The sequence below is a fragment of the Coregonus clupeaformis genome, unplaced genomic scaffold, assembly GCF_020615455.1.
Source record: "Coregonus clupeaformis isolate EN_2021a unplaced genomic scaffold, ASM2061545v1 scaf0039, whole genome shotgun sequence".
NCBI classification, from domain to species: Eukaryota; Metazoa; Chordata; class Actinopteri; order Salmoniformes; family Salmonidae; genus Coregonus; species Coregonus clupeaformis.
In genome coordinates, this window is record NW_025533494.1 from 270,958 (window position 1) to 297,504 (window position 26,547).

The following is a 26,547-nucleotide window of genomic DNA, read 5'->3' on the forward strand; positions in this document are numbered from 1 at the left end:
CTAGAAACTAATATGTAACACTGTAAAGACATTAGTTTATTATAAAAGCTAAAATGTGTATACGAATGCCTGTCATTGAAATTACAGTAATTTGTGGAATATTAGGTTTCTACATTGTGTAAAGGCACTATTTTCCTATTGAGATGCATTACATTGAAAATTGTACACTGTCTCTTTAAAATGTCAGGTGACTGAACAAAGTGTAAACAAATGGTTAATGACGGGAGAGTAGTTTTAGAACGGCTCATGACATGATATATGAATATAAAATGTGGTTCCGGCGATCCGCTATTGGAAGATAAAAATGTCGGGCCTGTAATATGGGTCAGATCTTTTGACCTGGTTGGGCTAGAAGCTAAATGTTTTCGCTGCAGTAATGGTGCAACCATGATGCTGACAAATCTGCACTCGCTTGTTTCTCTAGCGCACTCTAGGGAAGCCTTATCATTACAAAAGTTATTATCTGGGAGATTTTTTCCTAGTCACACAGTGCTTCCAAAATAAAACTCCTTGTCGCAGAGCAAAATATTTTGTCACATTCGGGATGGGGTCTCCCAGGACCCACATGGGGTTGTCGCTTCTACCAGGTTGCAGCAAGTCAGTCTGGATAGATGTGGTAAGTGGCCTCTATGGGGACAGAGCAGCCAGTACCATGACTTAAGACGTCAGGCAACATAGAAGAAGGAAGAAGGAAACGATTGCAGTAGGACAGCTATGTAACTGGTCTTGGCCCTGCTCCATGGAGGAGGGTAGTCAAGTGCAGAGAGATCTCCTCAGCCGCTCGCTCCTGTAAGATGGGGAAGCAAAGCAGGCGGTGGCCCGGCTGGGTGAACCAATCACAGTAAAAAATGGACTAGGATAAGCTGAAGCTATGTGGACTTGGGAGTAACAGATAGCTGTGTGGGGCTCTGATGCCTGGTGAGGGCGAAGTAAACCCCCACCACACTTCTTCCCTAAGACCCAGAAAGTAAAGTAAGGAATTACTATACTGACTGATCTCTATCTGGAGAGTGTTATCCGTAACAGAGTCAAGTCGCCTTTGCCAAAAAAATCTCCCAGAATCCTTAAAAGGGCTGAGGGGTTTTCACAGTGATCGCTGGAAACCTGTTAAACTGTAGAACAAGGAAGCCAATATGGTTAGATTTCCCCTGCCTTGTAGTATAGAGTAGCAGCGTCCTCTGATGAGAAAAATGAGGGGTGGCAGGTAGCCTAGCGGTTAGAGCGTTGTGACAGTAACTGAAAGGTTGGTTGTTTGAATCCCTGTGCCGGCAAGGTTGGAAAAATCTGCCATTCTGCCCTTGAGTAAGGCAGTTAACCCCAAAACAACTGCTCCCCGGGCGCCGATGACATGGATGTCGATTAATGCAGCCCTCCACACTGCTCTGATTCAGAGGATTTGGGTTAAATGCGGAAGCCACATTTCAGTTTAATGCATTCAGTTCTGCAACTGACTAGGCAGCCCATTGATTGTGATTGCTTGCGCCAACAGTTAGAGGCAAAAAGGGCCACTGTGGATGGCGAGAGACATATTGCCGTCCTGTTCCGTGTGTCGTGACACTGGAGGGAGGGCTGACATGCTGACTTCCACCCCTGGCTGAAAACATGAGAAAGTTCCAGGGGGAAAGCCTGAGGGAGGGGGACACTCGGGGGAACAAAAAGTGTGTTTCCTCCATTTTCTGATGTGAGCACAGCACAGCCACTAAAGTCAGCTGCTGCAGAGAGAATAGGGTTTTGTCTTAACACAGCCCTGCCTTCCCACTGCTGTGAAACTCAGAGAGGGGAAGAAGTGGTAGACATTAAAAAGAGAAAGTGTAGGGCAGGGAGCCGTATGCTCTGCACTCCATTCTCTTCAGACGCCAGAGCTGTGCCCTAGGTTGGCCGACCCTTCTTACTCCCTTAGGAGAGTTAGAGGGGCTGGTCCTTGCTGCAGCTGAAGCGTAGGACAGCTTCCCTACAGGTTTGAACTGGTTCAGCCTGAGTATTGGCAGACTTCTGCATCGCCGGGACCTCAGTCCCCAAGGCCAGCTTCTTGCTACCTCCGAGCTGTGAGGCTGGGGCGAGATGCAGGAACAAAGAACAAAAAGGCTGCCATGGGGCCCGGGTCTGTGGGGCAGGCAGAAGTTGAAGGCTTCACCTTCTTTCTTGCCAATGTCACACTTCTGCTGCATGGCCGAGACTTTTGTTGTTGCTGTTGGCTATTGAAAATAGAACCCAGTAGAAAATGAATTTCATATCGAACTGAAGCTTGTATGCCCTTGTAATAGTGGACAGCATTTAGTGAGTAACTGCGCACGAGCATCTATTTTCCGCTGTGAGAATGTGCTGTCCACAAGTCTGGTGACTGGTGCTCACTTGAGGTAGTTGTGTCAAAGAGGTGGCATCAAACAGAGACACTTTTAACTATATAACTGACATGGACTGAATCACCATAAAGTGGGGCTGGTTCACTTAGTAGCAACTCAATGCAAGGTGAACTATATACAAGAGCTAAGATACTTATACCCAGACGGTGGTTAGCTATCTGTCATTAGTCGTGAGGACTAGGAGTGTGGCTTAATCTCAGCACTGGCCGGTAATCAGTAAAACCTTTCAAAACCATACAGTGGCCCATAATAACTCTGGGGGTCTCTTTTGTCCATAGCACTATTAGGTGTAGCTGGTCAGTTTAGCCAATGAAAACGAGTAAACATTAGGTGTACTAAATGAGAGGAGCAAGATGGCCAGTAGTAGCTGGCTTCTCAGCATTGCTGTGAATTAGCCTTGACAGGCATGAGCTAGCTCATTAGATGCCTTGTGGCTAATGGCTAGCTGAAGTAAGCAGTGTTTATGAATGCTATAGCCATTTACATTTTATTCATTTAGCAGACGCTCTTATCCAGAGTAACTTACAGTTAGTGAGTGCATACACTATTATTATTATGTATTTATTTTCATACTGGCACCCCGTGGGAATCGAACCCACAACCCTGGCGTTGCAAACGCCATGCTCTACATCCTTGCCGGCCATTCCCTCACCTACCCTGGAAAACGCTGGGCCAATTGTGCGCCGCCCCATGGGTCTCCCGGTCGCGGCCGGCTACGACAGAGCCTGGATTCGAACCAGGATCTCTAGTGACTCAGCTAGCACTGCCTTAGACCACTGCGCCACTCAGGAGGACAGCCGTGAGGCTAGTGTAAGCGTTAGCTAGCTATCAGCCACCTCGTGAGGGTAAGGATAAGCTATAGCTAGCAGAGTGCTAGCCGAAGGGAACAGCGTGGGTGCAGTGTTCAAATTCGTACTCAAAATCTCAGACGACTGTAATGTCATGAGGGTAAACCGGTCAGCCTAGTCATCACAAACAAGTGAATGTAAGTTGTACTAAACGAGAGAAGGGAGCTAGCAATACTACTGTCTGGGCAGATAGGGAACTCGTTTCCGATGTATCTAGCCATGCTAATGCAACTGTATAGTAACATGTAAGCTGGTAAGCAGCTTAGGTATGCTGAAGCTTCTGAGGAGAGAACAGCTCATAATAAATGGAATTACATGAAACAACTGGAAGCCATGTGTTTGATGTATTTGATACCATTCCACTGATTCCGCTCCAGTCATTACCACGAGCCCGTTCTCCTCCAATGAATGTGCCACCAACCTGCGGTGGCTGTAGCTAGCATGGTGCTAGCTGAAGGGAACCGTATGGGGGCAGTTCAATTTCGGGTAGGCCGTGAGGCTAGCCAGTCAATATAACAATACACACAAATAAGAGTAGGTTAACTAGACGAGAGAAGGAAGCTAACAATATTACTGTCTTGCAGGTAGTAATGCTGGTGTGGTTAGTTTGTCTGGGGCGTTAGCTTTCTCGGCTAGCTCAGTGCTGGCTGAAGAAAACCGTGTGGGGGCAGAGTTAGCCTTTAGATAGTGTGCTCCCGGGATTCTTAAGAGTTGATTGATGCACGCTTCTATATCATTAACACATGAACATTTTAGTCATTTATCAGACACTCTTATCCAGAGCGACTTACAAGAGCAATTAGTGTTACGTGCTAAAATGACATATGGAATAGTTTTAAGATGCTCATACCATTTATCATTTAGTGATTTGATTTTGAATTTTAGGACCCCTTTAGGTATCATATGTCAACAACTTTTTGGGGGGATAAATATTGATTTTGGCCTTTATTACTAAAGCTCAGTGCCGAGTCCCGTGACAATTGTTGGGGTCGTAGAGCAAAACGGAGAACACCACCGTGTTCATGAGAGTCTCCCCTTTCCATAGTGGTCATACGCTACAGATGTTTATGTGAGAAGACCAATGTTCGGTCTCTAGCTCTGCCGCCTTTCACCGCAGATGCGGAAGTGTGACACTGGCGGATGCAATGGATTGAGACGCATCCAATGCAAACAAACCCCAGATTTATCTAGCTTAAATTGACAGATTTTATTCTGGATATTTTTGTTATGTAACTTAGATTGACGCACCGGTGAGTCAATCGACTCTAGGGGATTGCAGGAAACAGGGACCAGTCAATCTGAGGAGAGCTTGAGAGTAATACTCTTCGTGAGGAAAAGTGAGAATAATCATTGGCTCCTTTTATGGAGGTGAGTGACTCACCTCACTCGCCACTCCATCCGTCTGTCTCCAATAGACCCTTGATAGGTTCTTCTGAGAGTAGGTTTTCCTATCAATTCCCATTTACAGATACCGAAACAAATAATTGAAAGAGAACCCAAAATATATGGTTATTTTATTACAATTATTGTAAACATCGTAGATGAATGAATTTCCCTAGCCCCATGCCTCAGCCGTATACCACAACAAGTGGCAGGGTGACGGTTTTGTGATAGTTTGAATCACGGACTGAAGCTTTAGTAAATGTGCACTGACTTCCCATTTTCTGCACTCAGAGTACAGAGACCAAAAACACCAAAACAACACTCAATCTCTTGGCACAGTTTACAATAACTGTAGCAAAGGAACTCTCAGCCATTTACAATATTTACAACTTTATACTACGACACATCCAAAAAATATTGCATTTCGCATTCAACGCTACTCTTTAGTTCCTGAGTGGTGACCTAGTTAAATGCACACCACCACACTAACCAGAGGGGTATACTACAAAGTAGGATCAATGAGTTAGCCAGATAACTTTGCTTAACAACCAGAAATAACTATTGATTTTAGTTCATTAATAAAGCTAAACTTAGATATGTGCTTTTGCCTTTTAAGTCAATTAGACCATTCCCATTTCAAGCGAATCTTTCTGGAAAAATGGTATGTTACTTCAGAATATTTAGTCAAGTAAACTGGCTAACGAGTTGATCTTGCTTTGTAGAATGCCCCTCTGGTCTGCATGGCATCTGTCACGATCGTTCAAGGAAGTGACGGACCCAGGCGCAGCGTGGTAAGCGTACATTTTATTTAATTAACGTACTTAACACACACAAACAAAAACAACAAACCAAACGATACCTGAAGTCCTAGGTTAACACCAAAACAAACCATACGGAACAAGATCCCACAATGACTAGTGCCAAACATGCTGCCTAAGTATGGTCCCCAATCAGAGACAACGAGAAACAGCTGGCTCTGATTGGGAACCACCCTGGCCAACATAGATCTACACGATCTAGATCAACAACATAGAAAATACAACATAGACACTACACACCCTGGCTCAACATTGTGTGTCAGGGTAATTGTTCATAAATTTTGCATGTGTGTGTGTGCGTGCGTGTGTGTGTTGTGTTGTGTGGTTGTGTGTGTGTGTGTGTGTGTGTGTGTGTGTGTGTGTGTGTGTGTGTGTGTGTGTGTGTGTGTGTGTGTGTGTGTGTGTGTGTGTGTACGTCAGAGGCATACACATGCATTACCACAGACCAGAGATGGGACAGGTTTCAAGGCCAAGGTAGGGGAGGGTTCGTTTCCCACAGGGGGCCAGTATGGAAAAAACAAAAACATGTATGCATTCACTAACTGTAAGTTGCTCTGGATAAGAGCGTCTTCTAAATGACTAAAATGTAAATGTACCTGGGTGAATGAACCTAAATGTTTAAGCATTTTCCATTTTTTCCCAACAATTTACCTTTAAATATATGAAAGTGTATTTTTGTACAGTGTAGAGTTTGTGACACACGTGTAACATGTGAAGGAGCAAACATAAATAGAGAGAGAAAGGTTAGAGGGGAAAAGCAGTCAGACTTCACCTTTTGTGGGTATAGTCTGGTAAACATTTGGGGTTTCTTATCGCCCCCTTCAGGGACAGGCCTGTAACTACTCCACATTCTAGTGGATCACAACATAGAAACTAATATGGTCATTGGTCACATAGCAACAGCATAAGCCCTCAGTCTACTGGGTCTGCCCTCTTATTCCTTCCTCTCTCTATCTCATCATAATAGTACAGACATGGAACACTTCTGTATGGGTTCATATCAGTAGAAGTCAAGTCTGAATGTGATTTACAGAAGACTGACAGCACTATGGTGCATAGAGATTTTGTTAGAAAGTGTTGCTTTACATAATAAGAAATGTATAGAAACATTCAAGATGTAAATGCATTGTTTCAACTCAGAAATACAGAGAGTAAAATGAATATGTCCTTAAATCAAGTTATATTTCAAAGCAATACAATTATGTGGTGAATAATCACTTTTTATTTGATATGAGAATTAATACAAAATACAACACACCTTCTCCATTTTAAGTTCCATAGTGGAACACTCATCTGGCTCCTTTAACAACAACTGAAACCATTTTACAAGAGACTTACATGTTGAAAATATATATCTGCTGTCAAATTTAAACAGTATAGAAAAAATGAATATAAGTAAAAAGTAAGGAGTTTAAACGTAGACTCAGCGATACGACGTAGATGTAGAAAGTAAACTGCACAGTGGTTCAATTTCCACAACATCTAAGAGTGTTGAAGCATGAGGCTCAACTTCTCCTCTGTTTTGGTCTTGTGGCTACCACACTGTGAACAGAGTGAAGTGAACCCGTACATATGCACAGATACTGTGTGGGACTGTGTGAGAGTGAAGTATTACATCTCACTCATCTCAATATCTGTGGTGCTACTCGTGGCAATGTCATTTCTCTGAGTCTACCTTTAATATAAAAATAAGCATTAAAGCTGCATTATGTATATATACATTTTTTTAAACAAACTATAGCTATGTGTTCCATCTTAACTGTTATAGTAGGTCTGCCAACAAAGTATAAACACATCTTTAGTATTTTAAATTAGAATTTAAAATGGAAAAGATTCACATACTGTATATATCCACCAAAACAGGCACTACACTATTGTTTAACAAACTGAAATAAAGACAGGTAAGTGTAATATTTCAAGAAAAATCAACATCAATCAACAATAACAAAGGAAAACATACAAGCCAGCAAAAGCTGAAAACGTCAACTTACAAAATCAGTTGTAAAATTCTATTCAATGATATTAAACTGAGTAAACACTATCATATATAAATGGTAAAAACTTTACAATCATAAAAATGGTTATTCAGCTTACAGTTCATACTGTAATGTTCACACTGATGATTTTTTCTGTTCGATGACATCATCACATCGTATCTGGTCTTGAGGAGATTTGACTGTTGAACACAAACCTACAGGAATATAACGGATGGAAAGTAGCATTAGAGTTAAACTGATCCAACTGCTCTTTCAACTCTACACAGCTATAACATGTACTCCATCAGAGAGCATGACATAAAGAAGGTGATTATCAAGCAGGATAAACTGATTGTAAATACACTGAAAGAAAGTTCTCACCTCGAGCCCTGCAGCATTTCACCATCATCACTATGGACACCAGTAGAAAGGGAGACACCACCAGTAGACCACACAGCAGCCTGGGCAGAGAGATGGAGACAACGGAACCTGGAGGGACTAGCAAAACACGTGTTTTACCATCAAGACACTTGAACATTTACATTTACATTTACATTTTAGTCATTTAGCAGACGCTCTTATCCAGAGCGACTTACAGGAGCAATTAGGGTTAAGTGCCTTGCTCAAGGGCACATTTACGTCATTTAGCAGACGCTCTTATCCAGAGCGACTTACAAATTGGTGCATTCACCCTATTGCCAGTGGGAAAACCACTTTACACTTTTTGAACACACACTGCTCTTCTGACCTCTAGCTGTTGAACCCCATCGAAGTAGAAGAAGACTTTGAACTGCACTGTGTGAGCGGTCGCAAGTAGATGAGCTTGATTTGAGCTCAAAGAGAGAGCTGCATGTAGCAAAGTCTACACATTTGTTCATATTATTTGCTAGTTAGTGAGTTATTAGCCCAGTTACAGCTAATTTCGAGTCAACAATGGGGGAGGGGTTGCTTCCTACAACAGCACAACATGTGTACATTTCTAGCCATCTTTGAAAAGGGAGTCAGATAAAGAGCTTTTTTTTAGGTCTTAAAGGGGCAGTGTTGTATTTTGAGACAGTCTTGAATAAGCTTAGTAGCCAATAAGCAGAGCGTACCATAACTTGTTGGTTAATAATGGTATGGGAATAATAATGCATTTTTTTGGTAAAGTGGTTTCTTGAATTAAACAACATAACATTTTCAGTCACCTCCTTGTCTGAAGGACAAGTGTATAAACAGGTTAATGTCAAGCCCTGCATGTTTTTTTCCTCAACATTTACTGGGATGTAGGCTCACATTGAACACCACATATTGGCTGCTACTGTAGGCTGAATTATAGGTTTTTGGTATTTTATTAGGATCCCCATTAGCTGTTGCAAAAGCAGCAGCATCTCTTCCTGGGGTCCACACAAAACATGAAACATTACATAATACAGAACATTAATATACACGAACAGCTCAAGGACAGAACTACATCAAAATAATGTTAAAGGCACACGTAGCCTACATATCAATACATACACACAAACTATCTAGAACAGATATGTCCATATTAACATGTTATGGGATGCATTTTTCTCCATTATTTGCCACAGTAGCCTACTTGGCCACTGTTAATACTGTAACTTAAAGTGGGTACAGTCTCAGTGTTCACAGTAAACGCGCGCCGGAAGTTGCACAGAATTTCCACAATGTTCAAGTTTGCGCTCAGCAAATATGAAATTTGCTCAGTGCCCCAAAACATTTTAGGGAACATTGCACACAGACCATGTCTACATACACTCAGTGTACAAAACATTAGGAATACCTGCTCTTTCCATGACATAGACTGACCAGGTGAAAGCTATGATCCCTTATTGATGTCACTTGTTAAATCCACTTCAATCCGTGTAGATTAAGGGGAGGAGACAGGTTAAAGAATGATTTTTAAACCTTGAGACAATTGAGACATGTATTGTGTATGTTTGCCATTCAGAGGGTGAATGGACAAGAACAAATATTTAAGCGCCTTTGAACGGGGTCTGGTAGTAGGTTGCAGGCACAGCGGTTTGAGTGTGTCAAGAACTGCAACACTGCTGGTTGTTATTTATGCAGACTTGAAATTGGCTCAGTGCTGAAAGAAATTGAAGGAACATTGCACAAAGACCATGTCTACATACACTGAGTGTACAAAACATTAGGAACACCTGCTCTTTCCAGGATTAGACTGACCAGGTGAATGCTATTATCCCTTATGTATGTAACTTGTTAAATCCACTTCAATCAGTGTAGATGAAGGGGAGGAGACAGGTTAAAGAAGGATTTTTTAACTTTGAGACATGGATTGTGTATGTTTGCCATTCAGAGGGTGAATGGGCAAGACAAGATTTAAGTGCATTTCAACGGGGTATGGTAGTAGGTTCCAGGTGCACCAGTTTGAGTGTATCAAGAACTGCAACACTGCTGGGTTTTTCACACTCAACAATTTCCTGTGTGCATCAACAATGGTGCACCACCCAAAGGACATCCAGCCAACTTGACACATCTGTGGGAAGCTTTGGAGTCAACATGGATCAGAATCCCTGTGGAATGCTTTGGAAACCTTGTAGAGTCCATGCCCTGATGAATTGAGGCTGTTCTGAGGGTAAAAGGGGGTGCAACTCAATATTAGGAATGCATTCCTAATGTTTTGTACACTCAGTGTCTATATAATATGATATAAATAGTGTCCATCTCTAAGACAACAAAACAGACAAAGTAACTCACCATTCAGGGTGATGGTGACAGGATCACTGATGATTGATGATATGGATCTGGACCGGATCTCTCCCTGACACCAGTAGAGACCCTGGTCAGACTCAACAACTCTACTGATGGTGAGGGTGTCTCCTGTTCTAGTGTGTCTGACAGACTGGGATACTACATTATCATTCCTGTCTTTGTACCACTGATAGCTCCAGCTACTGTCAGACCCTACTGAACACGTCAGAGTAACTGTCTCTCCAGTGTATGCAGGGTTTGGCTTCACAGTCAGTGTAGCTTTGGGCAGAGCTGAGAAAATACGGATTAGACATATTACCTAAACTGGATACATGGTTATCAATTTTAAAAAATTCAAAAAGAATTATGGAACATCCAGTTAGTGATGGAGCATCAATAGTGAACTCACCAGTGACAGTGATGAAGAGGGAGTCACTAGGTTGTGACCTCTTGGGTCGACGTGCCCACCTTCCCTCACATCTATACGGACCAGCCAGACCAGTCAGAGTGATGGGGATGGTTATTTTGATTGCTTTACTCATCACATTGGGAAGCTGTTTGTTGTTTTTGAACCAGTGGTACGTCCAGTATGCGTAGTCTTGTATGACACACTGCAGAGTGACTGTCTCTCCAGGGTAGAGGAGACCCTGTGGAGAGATACTCACTGAGGCTCTGGGCAGAGCTGTAGAAACACAGTTAAATGAAGACAAATACTCAATCATTCTTAAATTATTACATTAAGTGAGAATGACAAAATGGAGGAATCCTGGAAAGACATCAGGCTTTACTTACTGTTTATTTGAACCAAGTGTGTTTGTATCGGGTTAGAGTGATGAAATGCTGACAAATATGTATTGATTACTTACATTTACATTACATTTTAGTCATTTAGCAGACGCTCTTATCCAGAGCGACTTACAGGAGCAATTAGGGTTAAGTGCCTTGCTCAAGGGCACACTTTAGTGTGTCCACAGATGAATAATGCACTCAGCACTGAGAGAGAGAGAGAGAGAGAGAGAGAGAGAGAGAGAGAGAGAGACTGCTTTAACACAGGATCTATTTTGCCAGTACAATAAATCTGCCCCTTTAAAAACAGGCCCATTTTTACCACATTCTTGACTTCATACACCTTATATACCACCCGTTCGCATGTCGGCATGCCTGTGAGGAGTGGTAGTAGTGGTGTGCAGATGTGGGTGGGTTTCTGTTTTAATAAAGCCATTGAATATACACCATCAATAATAAATGCATTCTTAATTCATTTAGACAGGTGTAATAAATGTATTTTAAAACCAATAGAATGGCATATTTAGAATTGAATTATGTTAGGTCCATTATTTTGTTCACTAAGCATACAAGACACACCTACCCTGATCAGTCAACACCCATATATTTTGTAGTATGATTATAATGAAATGTAACTTGTGTCACAGGAACATTTGGAACCGCTGTCATATAAAAAAGTGATATTTTGCATGCATGCTTAATGTTTCTGATCAGTGATAGATGAGCAAACAAACAGATGAGCTATACCACCTTCCCTTATTTGTCCAGCCAGAAACCAATTAACCAAATAGCCATACAGACGGAGATTCAGTGAAACAAAATCACGTTGATTGAGACAAGTCAGTGAAGTCACAGGCTTTTGGTCGGGAGTAGGAGTAGGGTACACTTGTTAAGCTACATAACATGCTGGCAAAATGTTCTAATAAATGAGCCAACTAGACAAGATGATCATGGGCAGCTCTCACCTCGACTTAATTGTAGCCTAACCAATATCCAAATGGAGATTCAGTGAAAACAAAAATCTGACATTGATAGATTTAGCAGTGCGATGGTGCTGTCCCAATCAAAACGGTGTTGAAATGACCACACTAATTGCCCAGCCAGAAACCAATCCAATCTAATTGACCACACATGGGTAGGCTATTGCTTCACATGTATTACAATGATTGGATGACTTTGGAAGTTTCAGTAAGCAACAGTTGGATACATGCCTTCTATTGCATTAGCCTACTTTAGTCCAATGTTTTCCTATTTATTCTCACAGTAATTCTTTATAGATCCATCCAGTTGTGGTTAAGAAAACAGTGCATGCTTAGTGGCAGGCTATGTGAAGAGATGGGAGACGTGACATGTCTGGCATAGTTTAGAGCTGGCAGGAGGATGGTTACCTGGAGCTGTCTAGCAGCCATCAAAGGTGTGCAGTGCCTTCAGAAAGTAGTCCTACCCCTTGACTTATTCCACATTTTGATGTGTTACATTCAAAATGGATGACTTTTTTTTTCCTCACACATCTACACACAGTGCTCTATAATGTCAAAGTGAACATATGTTTTTAGAAATGTTTGAAACGTTATTGAAAATGAAAAACAGAAATATTTTATTGACATGTATGCACACTCCTGAGTAAATACTTTGTAGAAGCACCGTTGGCAGCGATTACAGCTGTGAGTCTTTCTAGGTAAGTCTCTAAGAGTTTCCACACCTGGATTGTGCAACATTTTAGGTTATTGTCCTGCTGAAAGGTGAATTCGTCTCCCAGTGTCTGGTGAAAAGCAGACTCAACCAGGTTTTTCTCTAGGATTCTGCCTTTGCTTAGCTCCATTACGTTTCTTTTTAATCCTGAAAAACTCCCCAGTCCTTAACCACTATGCTTGAAAATATGGAGAGTGGTACTCAGTAATGTGTTGTATTGGATTTGCCCAAAACATAACACTTGGTATTCAGGACAAAAAGTAAATTACTTTGCCACATGTTTTGCAGTATTACTTTAGTGCCTTCTAGCAAAGAGGATGTATGTTTTGGAATATTTTTATTCCGTACAGGCGTCCTTCTTTTCACTCTGTCAATTAGGTTAGTATTGTGGAGTAACTACAATGTTGTTCATCCATCCTCAGTTTTCTCCTTCAAAGCCATTAAACTCTGTAACTGTTTTAGAGTCACCATTGGCCTCATGGTGAAATCCCTGAGCGGTTTCTTTCCTGTCCGGCAACTGAGATAGGAAGGACGCCTGTATCTCTGTTGTGACTAGGTGTATTGATACACCATCCAAAGTGTTATTAATAACTTCACCATGCCCAAAGGGATATTCAATATCAGCTTTTTTTATTTGTACCCATCTACAAATAGGTGCCCTTCAATGCGAGGCATTGATTAACCTCCCTGGTCTTTGTGGTTGAATCTGTGTTTGAAATTCACTGCTCAACTGATGGGCCTTACAGATAATTGTATGTGTGGGTTACAGAGATGAAGTAGTCATTCAGAAATCATGTTAACTACATGTCCATGCATTTCTAGGGGGGTAGATTAGCTTTAATATTGCAGATAGATTGTAGCTTCCATTAATGTAATTGTCTGTGTCATTTCCAATCCCATAAAAATGTTTTTGTTAATATACACTACTGGTCCAAAGTATTAGAACACCTACTCATTCAAGGGTTTTTCTTTATTTTTTTTACTATTTTCTACATTGTAGAATAATAGTGAAGATATCAAAACTATGAAATAACACATGGAATCATGTAGTAACCAAAAAAACGTTTTATTTTTGAGATTCTTCAAAGAAGCCACCCTTTGCCTTGATGACAGCTTTGCACACTCTTGGCATTCTCTCAACCAGCTTCATGAGGTAGTCACCTGGAATGCATTTCAATCAACAGGTGTGCCTTGTTAAAAGTTAATTTGTTGAATTTCTTTCCTTCTTAATGCGTTTGAGCCAATCAGTTGAGTTGTGACAAGGTAGGGGTGGTATACAGAAGATAGCCCTATTTGGTAAAAGACCAAGACCATATTATGGCAAGAACAGCTCAAATATGCAAAGAGAAACGACAGTCCATCATTACTTTAAGACATGAAAGTCAGTCAATACAAGAACTTTGAAAGTTTCTTCAAGAGCAGTCGCAAAAACCATCAAGCGCTATGATGAAACTGGCTCTCATAAGGACCGCCACAGGAATGGAAGTCCCAGAGTTACCTCTGCTGCAGAGGATAAGTTCATTAGAGTTACCAGCTTCAGAAATTGCAGGCCAAATAAATGCTTCATAGAGTTCAAGTAACAGACACATCTCAACATCAACTGTTCAGAGCAGACTGCATGAATCAGGCCTTCATGGTCAAATTGCTGCAAATAAACCACTACTAAAGGACACCAATAAGAAAAATAAACTTGCTTGGGCCAAGAAACACAAGCAATGGACTTTAGACCGGTGGATATCTGTCCTTTGGTCTGATGAGTCCAAATTTGAGATTTTTGGTTCCAACCGCCGTGTCTTTGTGAGACGCAGAGTAGGTGAACGGATGATCTCCACATGTGTGGTTCTCACCATGAAGTATGGAGGAGGAGGTGTGATGGTGTCGGGGTGCTTTGCTTGTGACACTGTCTGTGATTTATTTAGAATTCAAAGCACACTTAACCAGCATGGCTATCACAGCATTCTGCAGCGATACGTCATCCCATCTTGTTTGCGCTTAGTGGGACTATAATTTGTTTTTCAACAGGACAATGACCCAACAGTGCTGCATCATATGACCTGGTCTCCACAATCACCCGACCTCAACCCAATTGAGATGGTTTGGGATGAGTTGGACTGCAGAGTGAAGGAAAAGTAGCCAACAAGTGCTCAGCATATTTGGGAACTCCTTCAAGACTGTTGGAAAAGCATTCCAGGTGAAGCTGGTTGTGAGAATGCCAAGAGTGTGCAAAGCTGTCATCAAGGCAGAGGGTGGCTACTTTGAAGAATCTCAAATATAAAATATATTTTGAATTGTTTAACACATTTTTGGTTACTACATGATTCCATATGTGTGACATATAGTTTCGATGTCTTCACTATTATTCTATAATGTAGAAAATAGTAAAAATAAAGAAAAACCCTTGAATGAGTAGCTGTGTCCAAACTTTTGACTGGTACTGTATATATACACACATATTTAAAAAATATATATTTTCCTTCATTATTTTCCGCTAACCCTACCACCCCTCCCCTAATTGGAGTAAACTAATGAACAACAACACTTTGGCTTCTACTTCCAGCTTATACATACTCTATACATTTGACGGACATAATCTATTTTACAATATTTTGAATGTTTTTCGTCCTTTCCTTCCTCTACCCTCAACCTCTCCCATCTATTTCTGATGTCCTACCAGTTTGATTTCTATTTGCCATATACTTTTAACTGTGCTGTTTCACAAAAGTTCTGAACCTACAGTGAGGGAAAAAAGTTTTTGATCCCCAGTTGATTTTGTACGTTTGCCCACTGACAAAGAAATGATCAGTCTATAATTTTAATGGTAGGTTTATTTGAACTGTGAGAGACAGAATAATAACAAAAAAATCAAGAAAAACGCATGTCAAAAATGTTATTTGACCCCCTCTCAATCAGAAAGATTTCTGGCTCCCAGGTGTCTTTTATACAGGTAACGAGCTGAGATTAGGAGCACACTCTTAAAGGGAGTGCTCCTAATCTCAGTTTGTTACCTGTATAAAAGACACCTGTCCACAGAAGCAATCAATCAATCAGATTCCAAACTCTCCACCATGGCCAAGACCAAAGAGCTCTCCAAGGATGTCAGGGACAAGATTGTAGACCTACACAAGGCTGGAATGGGCTACAAGACCATCGCCAAGCAGCTTGGTGAGAAGGTGACAACAGTTGGTGCGATTAATCGCAAACGGAAGAAACACAAAAGACCTGTGGCATCAACTCAACTCGCCGTGTTTGGAAGAAGAGGAATGCTGCCTATGACCCCAAGAACACCATCCCCACCGTCAAACATGGAGGTGGAAACATTATGCTTTGGGGGTGTTTTTCTGCTAAGGGGACAGGACAACTTTACCGCATCAAAGGGACGATGGACGGGGCCATGTACCGTCAAATCTTGAGTGAGAACCTCCTTCCCTCAGCCAGGGCATTGAAAATGGGTCGTGGATGGGTATTCCAGCATGACAATGACCCAAAACACACGGCCAAGGCAACAAAGGAGTGGCTCAAGAACAAGCACATTAAGGTCCTGGAGTGGCCTAGCCAGTCTCCAGACCTTAATCCCATAGAAAATCTGTGGAGGGAGCTGAAGGTTCGAGTTGCCAAACGTCAGCCTCGAAACCTTAATGACTTGGAGAAGATCTGCAAAGAGGAGTGGGACAAAATCCCTCCTGAGATGTGTGCAAACCTGGTGGCCAACTACAAGAAACGTCTGACCTCTGTGATAGCCAACAAGGGTTTTGCTACCAAGTACTAAGTCATGTTTTGCAGAGGGGTCAAATACTTATTTCCCTCATTAAAATGCAAATCAATTTATAACATTTTTGACATGCATTTTTCTGGATTTTTTGTTGTTGTTATTCTGTCTCTCACTGTTCAAATAAACCTACCATTAAAATTATAGACTGATCATGTCTTTGTCAGTAGGCAAACTTACAAAATCAGCAGGGGATCAAATACTATTTGCATTTTAATGAGGGAAATAAGTATTTGACCCCTCTGCAAAACATGACTTAGTACTATGCCTTCTATGTCCTCTGTTTGCTGTGTTTTATCTCCACTATGTTGATTGAGTTCCAGTTCCTTATATTTGAAGATGTATTATTTAGCTAAGTATCCTTTCTTCTAATGCTGTCTTATCAATTTGTAAAATACTATAAATGGAAAGTATAATATTAATTATTTTCAAACATTCCCTATCTACAATGGTATAGTTTAGTTGTAGTTTATTTCTTTAACAATTGTTGTATTTTATTGCTTTTCTATATATATTTTTTATTACAATCCCTACCATGGCTAGTATTGGGTGTTCCATTATTTGACTCCTCTATGGGAACTTTGTCATATTTAGAATAACCATGGAGTAGTCTTTGTGTCTCTGAACATTTGGATATCAATATACAGTTTATCGACTACGAGAGCTACACGTTTCACTTTTAATCTATTCTCCTTGAAGATTGGGTACAGAACTTTGTGCTGTTCAGATATTTCCTTCAGGAACTGGTCGTTCATGTAACGATTGGGCGCTCAGATCTCTTATGAGCGCCCAATATGTGACTTGTTAAGCAAATGTTTATTCCTGATTCCTATTTAGGCTTGCCATAACAAAGGGGTTGAATACTTATTGACTCAAGACAGTTCAGCTTTTCATTTTCTATCAATTTGTAAACATTTCTAAAAACATAATTCCACTTTGACATTATGGGGTATTGTGTGTAGACCAGTGAAAAACCAATCTCAATTTATTTTAAATTCAGGCTGTAACACAACAAAATGTGGAAAAAGTCAGGTAGTGTGAATACTTTCTGAAGGCACTGTAATTGGCAAGCATAGAGCGTGCCAATGCAGCCTCAGCATTACGGTTACGTTTCATACTAAACCGTAGACAGAAGTTTACCGAAATTATTAAAAGGTCTTTAGGTGGAAATAAGACGTTCTGCTTTGATACCGGCAATACCTTTTAGATATAAGGAAAAGGCAGAAATAAAGATGGCGGTATGGTAAATTTGGCTGAAAAACGTCTTAGTATGAAAAGGATATACAGTGGGGAAAAAAGTATTTAGTCAGCCACCAATTGTGCAAGTTCTCCCACTTAAAAAGATGAGAGAGGCCTGTAATTTTCATCATAGGTACACGTCAACTATGACAGACAAAATGAGGAAAAAAAATCCAGAAAATCACATTGTAGGATTTTTTATGAATTTATTTGCAAATTATGGTGGAAAATAAGTATTTGGTCAATAACAAAAGTTTCTCAATACTTTGTTATATATACTTTATTGGCAATGACACAGGTCAAACGTTTTCTGTAAGTCTTCACAAGGTTTTCACACACTGTTGCTGGTATTTTGGCCCATTCCTCCATGCAGATCTCCTCTAGAGAAGTGATGTTTTGGGGCTGTCGCTGGGCAACACGGACTTTCAACTCCCTCCAAAGATCTTCTATGGGGTTGAGATCTGGAGACTGGCTAGGCCACTCCAGGACCTTGAAATGCTTCTTGCTAAGCCACTCCTTCGTTGCCCGGGCGGTGTGTTTGGGATCCTTGTCATGCTGAAAGACCCTGCCACGTTTCATCTTCAATGCCCTTGCTGATGGAAGGAGGTTTTCACTCAAAATCTCACGATACATGGCCCCATTCATTCTTTCCTTTACACGGATCAGTCGTCCTGGTCCCTTTGCAGAAAAACAGCCCCAAAGCATGATGTTTCCACCCCCATGCTTCACAGTAGGTATGGTGTTCTTTGGATGCAACTCAGCATTCTTTGTCCTCCAAACACGACGAGTGGAGTTTTTACCAAAAAGTTCTATTTTGGTTTCATCTGACCATATGACATTCTCCCAATCCTCTTCTGGATCATCCAAACGCACTCTAGCAAACTTCAGACGGGCCTGGACATGTACTGGCTTAAGCAGGGGGACACATCTGGCACTGCAGGATTTGAGTCCCTGGCGGCGTAGTGTGTTATTGATGGTAGGCTTTGTTACTTTGGTCCCAGCTCTCTGCAGGTCATTCACTAGGGTGAGATCTTGCGTGGAGCCCCAGATCGAGGGAGATTATCAGTGGTCTTGTATGTCTTCCATTTCCTAATAATTGCTCCCACAGTTGATTTCTTCAAACCAAGCTGCTTACCTATTGCAGATTCAGTCTTCCCAGCCTGGTGCAGGTCTACAATTTTGTTTCTGGTGTCCTTTGACAGCTCTTTGGTCTTGGCCATAGTGGAGTTTGGAGTGTGACTGTTTGAGGTTGTGGACAGGTGTCTTTTATTATGATAACAAGTTCAAACAGGTGCCATTAATACAGGTAACGAGTGGAGGACAGAGGAGCCTCTTAAAGAAGAAGTTACAGGTGTCACGGTTTCGGCCGAGGCTGCTCCTCCTCCTGGTTCGGGCAGGCTTCGGCGTTCGCCGTCCCCGGAGTACTAGCTGCCACCGCTCTATGTTTCTGAGTTTGATTGCTTTTGTCTGTCTGTCACACCTGTGTCTGTTTGAGAGTTGATTACGTTTCTTATAAGTTCCGTGTTGTAATCTAGGGTATTTGTGTGTTGTTTTTCCGTGGCCACTTTGTATATGATATGTGGTTGTTTTCCGTGTCATTTTTTCCTTGTTTAGTGTTTTACGCGTGTGCGTAATTTTCCCTCGCCACTTCGTGTTTTCGAGGTCGGGGTTTGTTATCTTGCATTTTAGACTATTAAAAGTCTTGTTGGACTAACCTCTGCTTCCTGCGCTTGACTCCTCCACCACATCCACAACGGTTTATGACAGAACAACACACCATCATGGAGTCAGCAGGATCAGCGGCGGCACCCGAATCCCTGCTGGACCGGATCAATTTCCAGGACGCCATGATCCAGCAACTCGGGACCGCCATGGACGAGGTGTCCAACGCCCTGCGCCGATTGGTGAACTCTGAGGTGGCCAAGGACCCTTACAACATCGCATCACCAACGGCCAGTCCTCCTCTCTCAGTACCGGAACCCAGTGGCATTCGGCTCTCACTCCCGAGGGCATATGACGGTTCTGCAGCCGGGTGTCAGGGATTCCTCCTGCAGGTAGAACTGTACCTTGCCACTATGCACCCGGCGCCCTCGGGATACGAGAGCGTCTCCGCCTCATCTCCTGTCTCTCCGGCAAGGCGTTGGAATGGGCCAACGCCGAATGGAGGGGAATAGACGCCGCTACCATCACCTACGCGGAGTTCTCCCGCCGCTTCAAGGCTGTCTTCGATCATCCCCCTGAGGGGAAAGCGGCGGGAGAGCGTCTATTCCACCTCCGACAGGGGGAAGAGGAGCGCACAGGAGTTCGCACTGGAGTTCCGGACACTAGCGGCGGATGCGGGGTGGAATGAGAGGGCCCTCATCGACCAGTACCGATGTAGTCTACGAGAGGACGTTCGTAGGGAGCTGGCCTGCAGGGACACCAACCTGTCGTTTGACCAGTTGGTGGACATTTCCATCCGTCTGGATACCCTGCTGGCTACCCGCGGACGTCCCCGAGTGGGGGGTCGTCCAGTCCACCCTCCAGCACCCCCGAGCCGATTCCCATGGAGCTAGGGGGTGCTGGCGCTAGAGAGAGGAGGAGAGGGAACCCGAGGGGGGCCATCCCCTGCACCACCTGCGGTCGTGGAGGACACACTGCGGCCAGGTGCTGGGGAGGGTCTCCTGGGAGAGGTGACAACAGGCCACGCACTGGGGAGTCATTTCAGGTGAGTAGGCGCCCCACTCACCCAGAGCTCTCTGTTGGTCACATGAGTATTCCTGTGAGGTTTCCACAGGTGGCACCTCATTCCCAGCATAAGGCGCTAGTAGATTCAGGCGCAGCTGGGAACTTTATTGATCGGGCATTTTGTAGTAGGTTAAGGATTCCCCTTCGGCCGGTAGACAATCCATTTCCTGTCCACGCATTAGACAGCCGGCCGTTGGGGTCGGGCCTGATCAGGGAGGTCACAGCACCACTGAATATGACGACGCAGGGGGGTCATGAGGAGATCATTCAGTTTTATCTGATTGACTCTCCTGCGTACCCCGTGGTGTTGGGCCTTCCCTGGTTAAGCACCCATGATCCTACCATAGCGTGGCAACAGAGGGCTCTTATGGAGTGGTCTGCTCAGTGTGTAGGGAAATGTCTAGGTGTTTCCGTAGGGGCGACCTCGGTAGAGAGTCCGAACCAAGTGCCTTCACTGCGCATTCCCCCCCGAGTATGAGGATTTAGCACTCGTGTTTAGCAAATCGAGGGCAGCACGGCTACCTCCTCATAGACAGGGGGACTGTGCGATAAATCTCCAAACAGGAGCGGCTCTTCCACGGAGTCATGTGTATCCCCTGTCTCAAGAGGCGACAGCGGCTATGGAGACATCCATAGCCGAGTCCTTGGCACAGGGATACATACGGTCCTCTACTTCCCAAGTCTCCTCGAGTTTCTTCTTTGTGAAGAAGAAGGACGGGGGATTGCGCCCGTGTATTGATTATCGTAGTCTCAATCAGGTCACAGTTAAATACAGCTACCCACTGCCACTGATTGCGACGATGACGGAATCATTACGCGGAGCGCGGTTCTTCACAAAGTTGGATCTCAGGAACGCGTACAATCTGGTGCGCATTAGGGAGGGGGATGAATGGAAGACAGCATTTAGCACCACCTCGGGTCATTACGAGTATCTCGTCATGCCATACGGGTTAATGAATGCTCCGTCAGTCTTCCAATCCTTTGTTGACGAGATTTTCCGGGACATGCATGGGCAGGGTGTAGTAGTTTACATCGACGACATCTTAGTGTACTCTTCTACACGAGCCGAGCATGTAGCCCAGGTGCGCCGAGTGTTGAGAAGACTGTTGGAGCATGACTTGTATGTCAAGGCAGAGAAATGCCTGTTCTTCCAGGAGTCCGTCTCCTTTTTGGGTTATCGGTTGTCCGCGTCTGGTGTGGAGATAGAGGTAGACCGGGTATCGGCCGTGCGTAATTGGCAAACTCCAACCACTGTAAAAGAGGTGCAGCAGTTCTTGGGTTTTGCTAATTACTACCGGAGGTTTATTCGGGGTTTTGGACAGGTTGCAGCTCCCATTACGTCCCTGCTAAAGGGGGGTCCGGTTCGTTTGCGGTGGTCGGCTGAGGCGGACAGGGCATTTGTCAAACTTAAGAACCTGTTCACCTCGGCTCCGGTGCTGGCGCATCCGGATCCCTCTTTACCATTCCAGGTTGAGGTAGACGCGTCCGAGACCGGTATTGGGGCAGTCCTGTCACAGCGGTCCGGCGCGCCACCTAAACTCCGCCCCTGTGCTTTCTACTCGAAGAAGCTCAGCTCGGCGGAGCGCAACTATGATGTTGGGGACAGGGAGTTGTTAGCCGTAGTCCAAGCCCTAAAGGTGTGGAGGCATTGGCTTGAGGGGGCTCAACACCTTTTCCTCATTCTGACTGATCACCATAACCTGGAGTACATCCGGGCAGCTAGGAGATTGAACCCTCGTCAGGCTAGGTGGAATATGTTCCTAACCCGGTTTGTTTTTAAGATCACATACATCCCAGGGTCCCAGAATGGTAAGGCAGATGCCCTGTCCCGGCGGTATGACACGGAGGAGAGGTCCAACGAGCCTACTTCCATATTGCAGGAATCTTGTTTGGTGGCTCCGGTAGTATGGGAGGTCGATACGGAAATCGAGCGGGCACTGCGTACCGACCCTACTCCCCCCGAGTGTCCTGTGGGGCGGACGTACGTTCCGCTCGAGGTCCGTGATCGTCTTATTTATTGGGCTCATACATCACCCTCCTCTGGACATCCAGGTATTGGCCGGACCGTGCACTGTCTTAGCATGAAATACTGGTGGCCAACGTTAGCTAGGAATGTGAGGGTTTATGTCTCCTCCTGCTCGGTGTGTGCCCAGTGTAAGGCGCCTAGACATTTGCCCAGGGTTAAGCTACATCCCCTGCCCGTTCCACAATGACCATGGTCCCACCTATCGGTGGATTTCGTAACTGACCTACCCCCCTCCCAGGGGAATACCACCATATTGGTCGTTGTGGATCGGTTTTCTAAGGCCTGTCGTCTCCTTCCCATGCCGGGTCTCCCTACTGCCCTACAAACCGCTGAGGCCCTCTTTACCCATGTGTTCCGGCACTATGGGATCCCCGAGGATATTGTGTCTGACCGAGGTCCCCAGTTCACTTCCAGAGTTTGGGGAGCGTTCATGGAACTGTTGGGGGTCTCGGTAAGCCTTACCTCGGGGTACCACCCAGAGAGTAATGGGCAGGTGGAACGTGTCAACCAGGATGTGGGTAGGTTTTTGAGGTCCTATTGCCGGGACCGGCCGGAGGAGTGGTCGAGGTTCATCCCCTGGGCAGAGATGGCCCAGAACTCTCTCCGCAACTCCTCCACCAACTTAACACCTTTCCAGTGTGTTTTAGGTTATCAGCCGGTCCTGGCACCGTGGCACGAGAGCCAGATCGAGGCCCCTGCGGTGGACGAGTGGATTCGGGCGCTCGGAAGAGACGTGGGGACGCTGCCCATGTCCATCTGCAGCGTGCCATCCGTCACCAAAAGGCGAGCGCCGATCGCCACCGCAGTGAGGGACCGGTGTACGCACCGGGAGATCGAGTCTGGCTCTCGACTCGAAACCTGCCCCTCTGCCTGCCCTGCCGGAAGCTGGGTCGGCGGTTTGTGGGGCCCTTCAAAGTCCTGAGAAGATTGAACGAGGTGTGTTACAGGTTACAACTGCCAATTGAGTATAAAAATATTAACCCCTCGTTCCATGTGTCTCTTCTCAGGCCGGTGGTAGCTGGCCCACTCCAAGAAGATGAGATAGGAGAGACCCCTCCGCCCCCTTTGGACATCGAGGGGGCCCCGGCGTACAGGGTCCGGACCATCTTGGACTCGAGGCGCCGGAGGAGTGGTCTCCAGTATCTCGTGGAGTGGGAGGGGTACGGTCCGGAGGAACGGTGCTGGGTGCCCAGGAGGGATATACTCGATCCATCCCTCCTGACTGAGTTTCACCATGGGCATCCCACGCGCCCGGGTCCGCGTCCTCCTGGCCGTCCCCGAGGCCGGGGTCGGCGCGCGGCGCCAGCCGCGCGTCAAGGGGGGGGGGTACTGTCACTGTTTCGGCCGAGGCTGCTCCTCCTCCTGGTTCGGGCAGGCTTCGGCGTTCGCCGTCCCCGGAGTACTAGCTGCCACCGCTATATGTTTCTGAGTTTGATTGCTTTTGTCTGTCTGTCACACCTGTGTCTGTTTGAGAGTTGATTACGTGTCTTATAAGTTCCGTGTTGTAATCTAGGGTATTTGTGTGTTGTTTTTCCGTGGCCACTTTGTATATGATACGTGTTTGTTTTCCGTGTCATTTTTTCCTTGTTTAGTGTTTTACGCGTGTGCGTAATTTTCCCTCGCCACTTCGTGTTTTCGAGGTCGGGGTTTGTTATCTTGCATTTGAGACTATTAAAAGTCTTGTTGGACTAACCTCTGCTTCCTGCGCTTGACTCCTCCACCACATCCACGACGGTTTATGACAACAGGTCTGTGAGAGCCAGAAATCTTGCTTGTTTGTAGGTGACCAAATACTTATTTTCCACCATAATTTGCAAATAAATTCATTAAAAATCCTACAATGTGATTTTCTGGATTTTTTTTCCTCAATTTGTCTGTCATAGTTGACGTGTACCTATGATGAAAATTACAGGCCTCTCTCATCTTTTTAAGTGGGAGAACTTGCACAATTGGTGGCTGACTAAATACTTTTTTCCCCACTGTAATTGAGCTAGAAGAGCAAAACTCTATGAAAGTTATGGTGAATTTTCCAGGAAGTAGCCTTGTAGTTTTAAAACGTTTGAAAGCTTTTTGAATGGCATTCAATGGCCCAAAACTTAATAAAAGGCATCTGGCAGAAGTAAACTCATCCACAAACACAAATTTGTTTTTATATATATATATATATATATATATATATATATGACCTTGTTTTCACGAATTTTATGATATAATCATCAAGCCATTCAAAAGATTATGGGACAGGAACTGGATAAATGACGTAGGATGACATCACTTGCAAAAGGTAAACTATAAAATGTTATTGAATCAAAATATATTTTTGGTATAAAATGACACTAAATAGATTCCTAGTGTTTCTCGGGCTCATGCTATAACCTGGTTGATTACAAGCTGCGATGGCCAGCAACTCCATTCCTCTGTTGACAGTAAACATAGTGTAACCAAACAACGTCCTCATCTGGTGCCACATTTATTGTGCATGTATGACATACTTCATATTCTATAAATGAAACAAATAGTTAGCTAACAACATCAATTAATACAGATAAATACATTCATCATTATGTAATACTCACAGAGCAGCATATAAAGTGAAGTGTGCTCCATTCTGAGCCTCTGGTAAGGGACTGAAGACACCAGCGTTTCCTCCGGACTGGACCCCTACAGTTCCTGTGGCTGTGACACAAATTGGGCTTTGTCAGAATTAGAAAGTTACAGATCCTTAAAGAAAAACAGAGTAAATGAGCATCTGATGTCATGTTCACCTTGACTCAACTTCCTCTTTCTGTAAAAGGAGTGGACACAGCAACATTGTGGTCTTTCTGTGGGTGGAAGAGAGAACTAACAAAACTTTTGACCTTATGGGAGATCTGTCGACGTGCCCTTGAGCAGGGCGTTGACCCTGGTTGCTTCTGTGGGAGTCTGTTAGATGACTAATGTGATGTAGATGTTGAGCGGCTTCACTGAAAGTAGATTGTATGTTTTAAATATTCAGTAAAAAAATACATAATAAAAAGGAAAGATCTGAGGAAGGAGTTTAATGGATAAAAACAGATTTGTGCAAAAGTCAATATTGCGTTGACCAAACCCGGTCATGTTTACATTTTCAGTAGAATCTGTAGTGTCACTAGGAGAGGTGGAGAGGGGTCAAAGGTTTGACTTCATGGCACATGTGATATTTATCATTTTGTTCAGGATGTAAAGTGGGGTCTGAAATTATTGACACACTTGATAAAGATGAGCAACAATGACTTTATCAAATAAATAATTCAAATACTGAGCTATAATGTATGCACCCCAAAAAATGGGGAAATGAAATTATTTTATACTTATACAATTGCTCATTGAAAGAGATTTTGTTTAACAGGTAATACAATAAATTCTCAAAAAGGTAGGGGTCAAAATGATTGACACCCCTAAGATTCTTATGAATAAAGCAGTCAAAAGTGTATTATTTGGTCCCATTTTCCTAGCACTCAATAACTACATCAAGCTTGTGAATCTACAAACTTGTTGTTGGATGCATTTGCAGTTAATTTTGGTTGTGTTTGAGATTATTTTGTGCCCAATAGAAATGAATGGTAAATAATGTATTTTTGGAGTCACTTTTACTGTAATTAAGAACCTCCCCTGTTTTTGGTAATTGTGAGAGGTTAGCATGTCTCGGGGGTATGATCTTTGACACTCTGTAACTTTCTCACTCATCATTATTCACAATTCAATCAGGATTATCCTTAATCATGTTAGCAGCCACATTAATATAGAAGTGTTTAGAAACATATTATATTCTTATTTATAATCAAACTGACTTCAAAATGACACAACATATTATTTACCATTCATTGCTGTTGGGCACAAAATAATCTGAAACACAACCAAACTAACTGCTAATGCATCCAACAAGTTTGTAGAGTCGCAAGCTTGATATAGTCATTGCGTGCTAGGAATATAGGACCCCACTAAACTTTTGACTACTTTATTTAGAAGAATATTTAGCGGTGTCCATAATTTTGATCCCTACCTTTTAGAGAGAAAAGACTACTTGTTAAACAAATGTATTTCTCTGAGCAATTTTATTAGTGTAAATTATATAATTTCACCCTTTTTTTTGCTTACAATATAGCTCAGTATTTGAGTTATTTATTTTATACAGTCATTATTGCTCATCTTCATCAAGGGTGTCAATAATTTCGGACCCCACTGTA

General features: G+C 43.5%; 1 protein-coding gene and 1 long non-coding RNA gene across 2 annotated transcripts; both read right to left on the reverse strand.

The window, feature by feature from the left end:
• Positions 1–6,758: 6,758 nt before the first annotated feature.
• Positions 6,759–10,773, reverse strand: LOC123483148 (vascular endothelial growth factor receptor 2-like). The gene is made up of 4 exons (XM_045212663.1): positions 10,516–10,773; positions 10,113–10,397; positions 7,770–7,886; positions 6,759–7,603 (listed from the first exon to the last, which is right to left on the reverse strand). Exons 1-4 carry the CDS (start codon positions 10,646–10,648, stop codon positions 7,524–7,526), a joined length of 615 nt encoding a protein of 204 aa, XP_045068598.1. The 5' UTR covers positions 10,649–10,773; the 3' UTR covers positions 6,759–7,523.
• Positions 10,774–11,057: 284 nt separating this feature from the next.
• Positions 11,058–25,159, reverse strand: LOC123483170. Its single transcript, XR_006658103.1, has 3 exons — positions 25,108–25,159; positions 24,919–25,018; positions 11,058–11,099 (listed from the first exon to the last, which is right to left on the reverse strand). It is a non-coding gene; the product is annotated as an uncharacterized LOC123483170 (long non-coding RNA).
• Between the last annotated feature and the right edge of the window lie 1,388 nt (positions 25,160–26,547).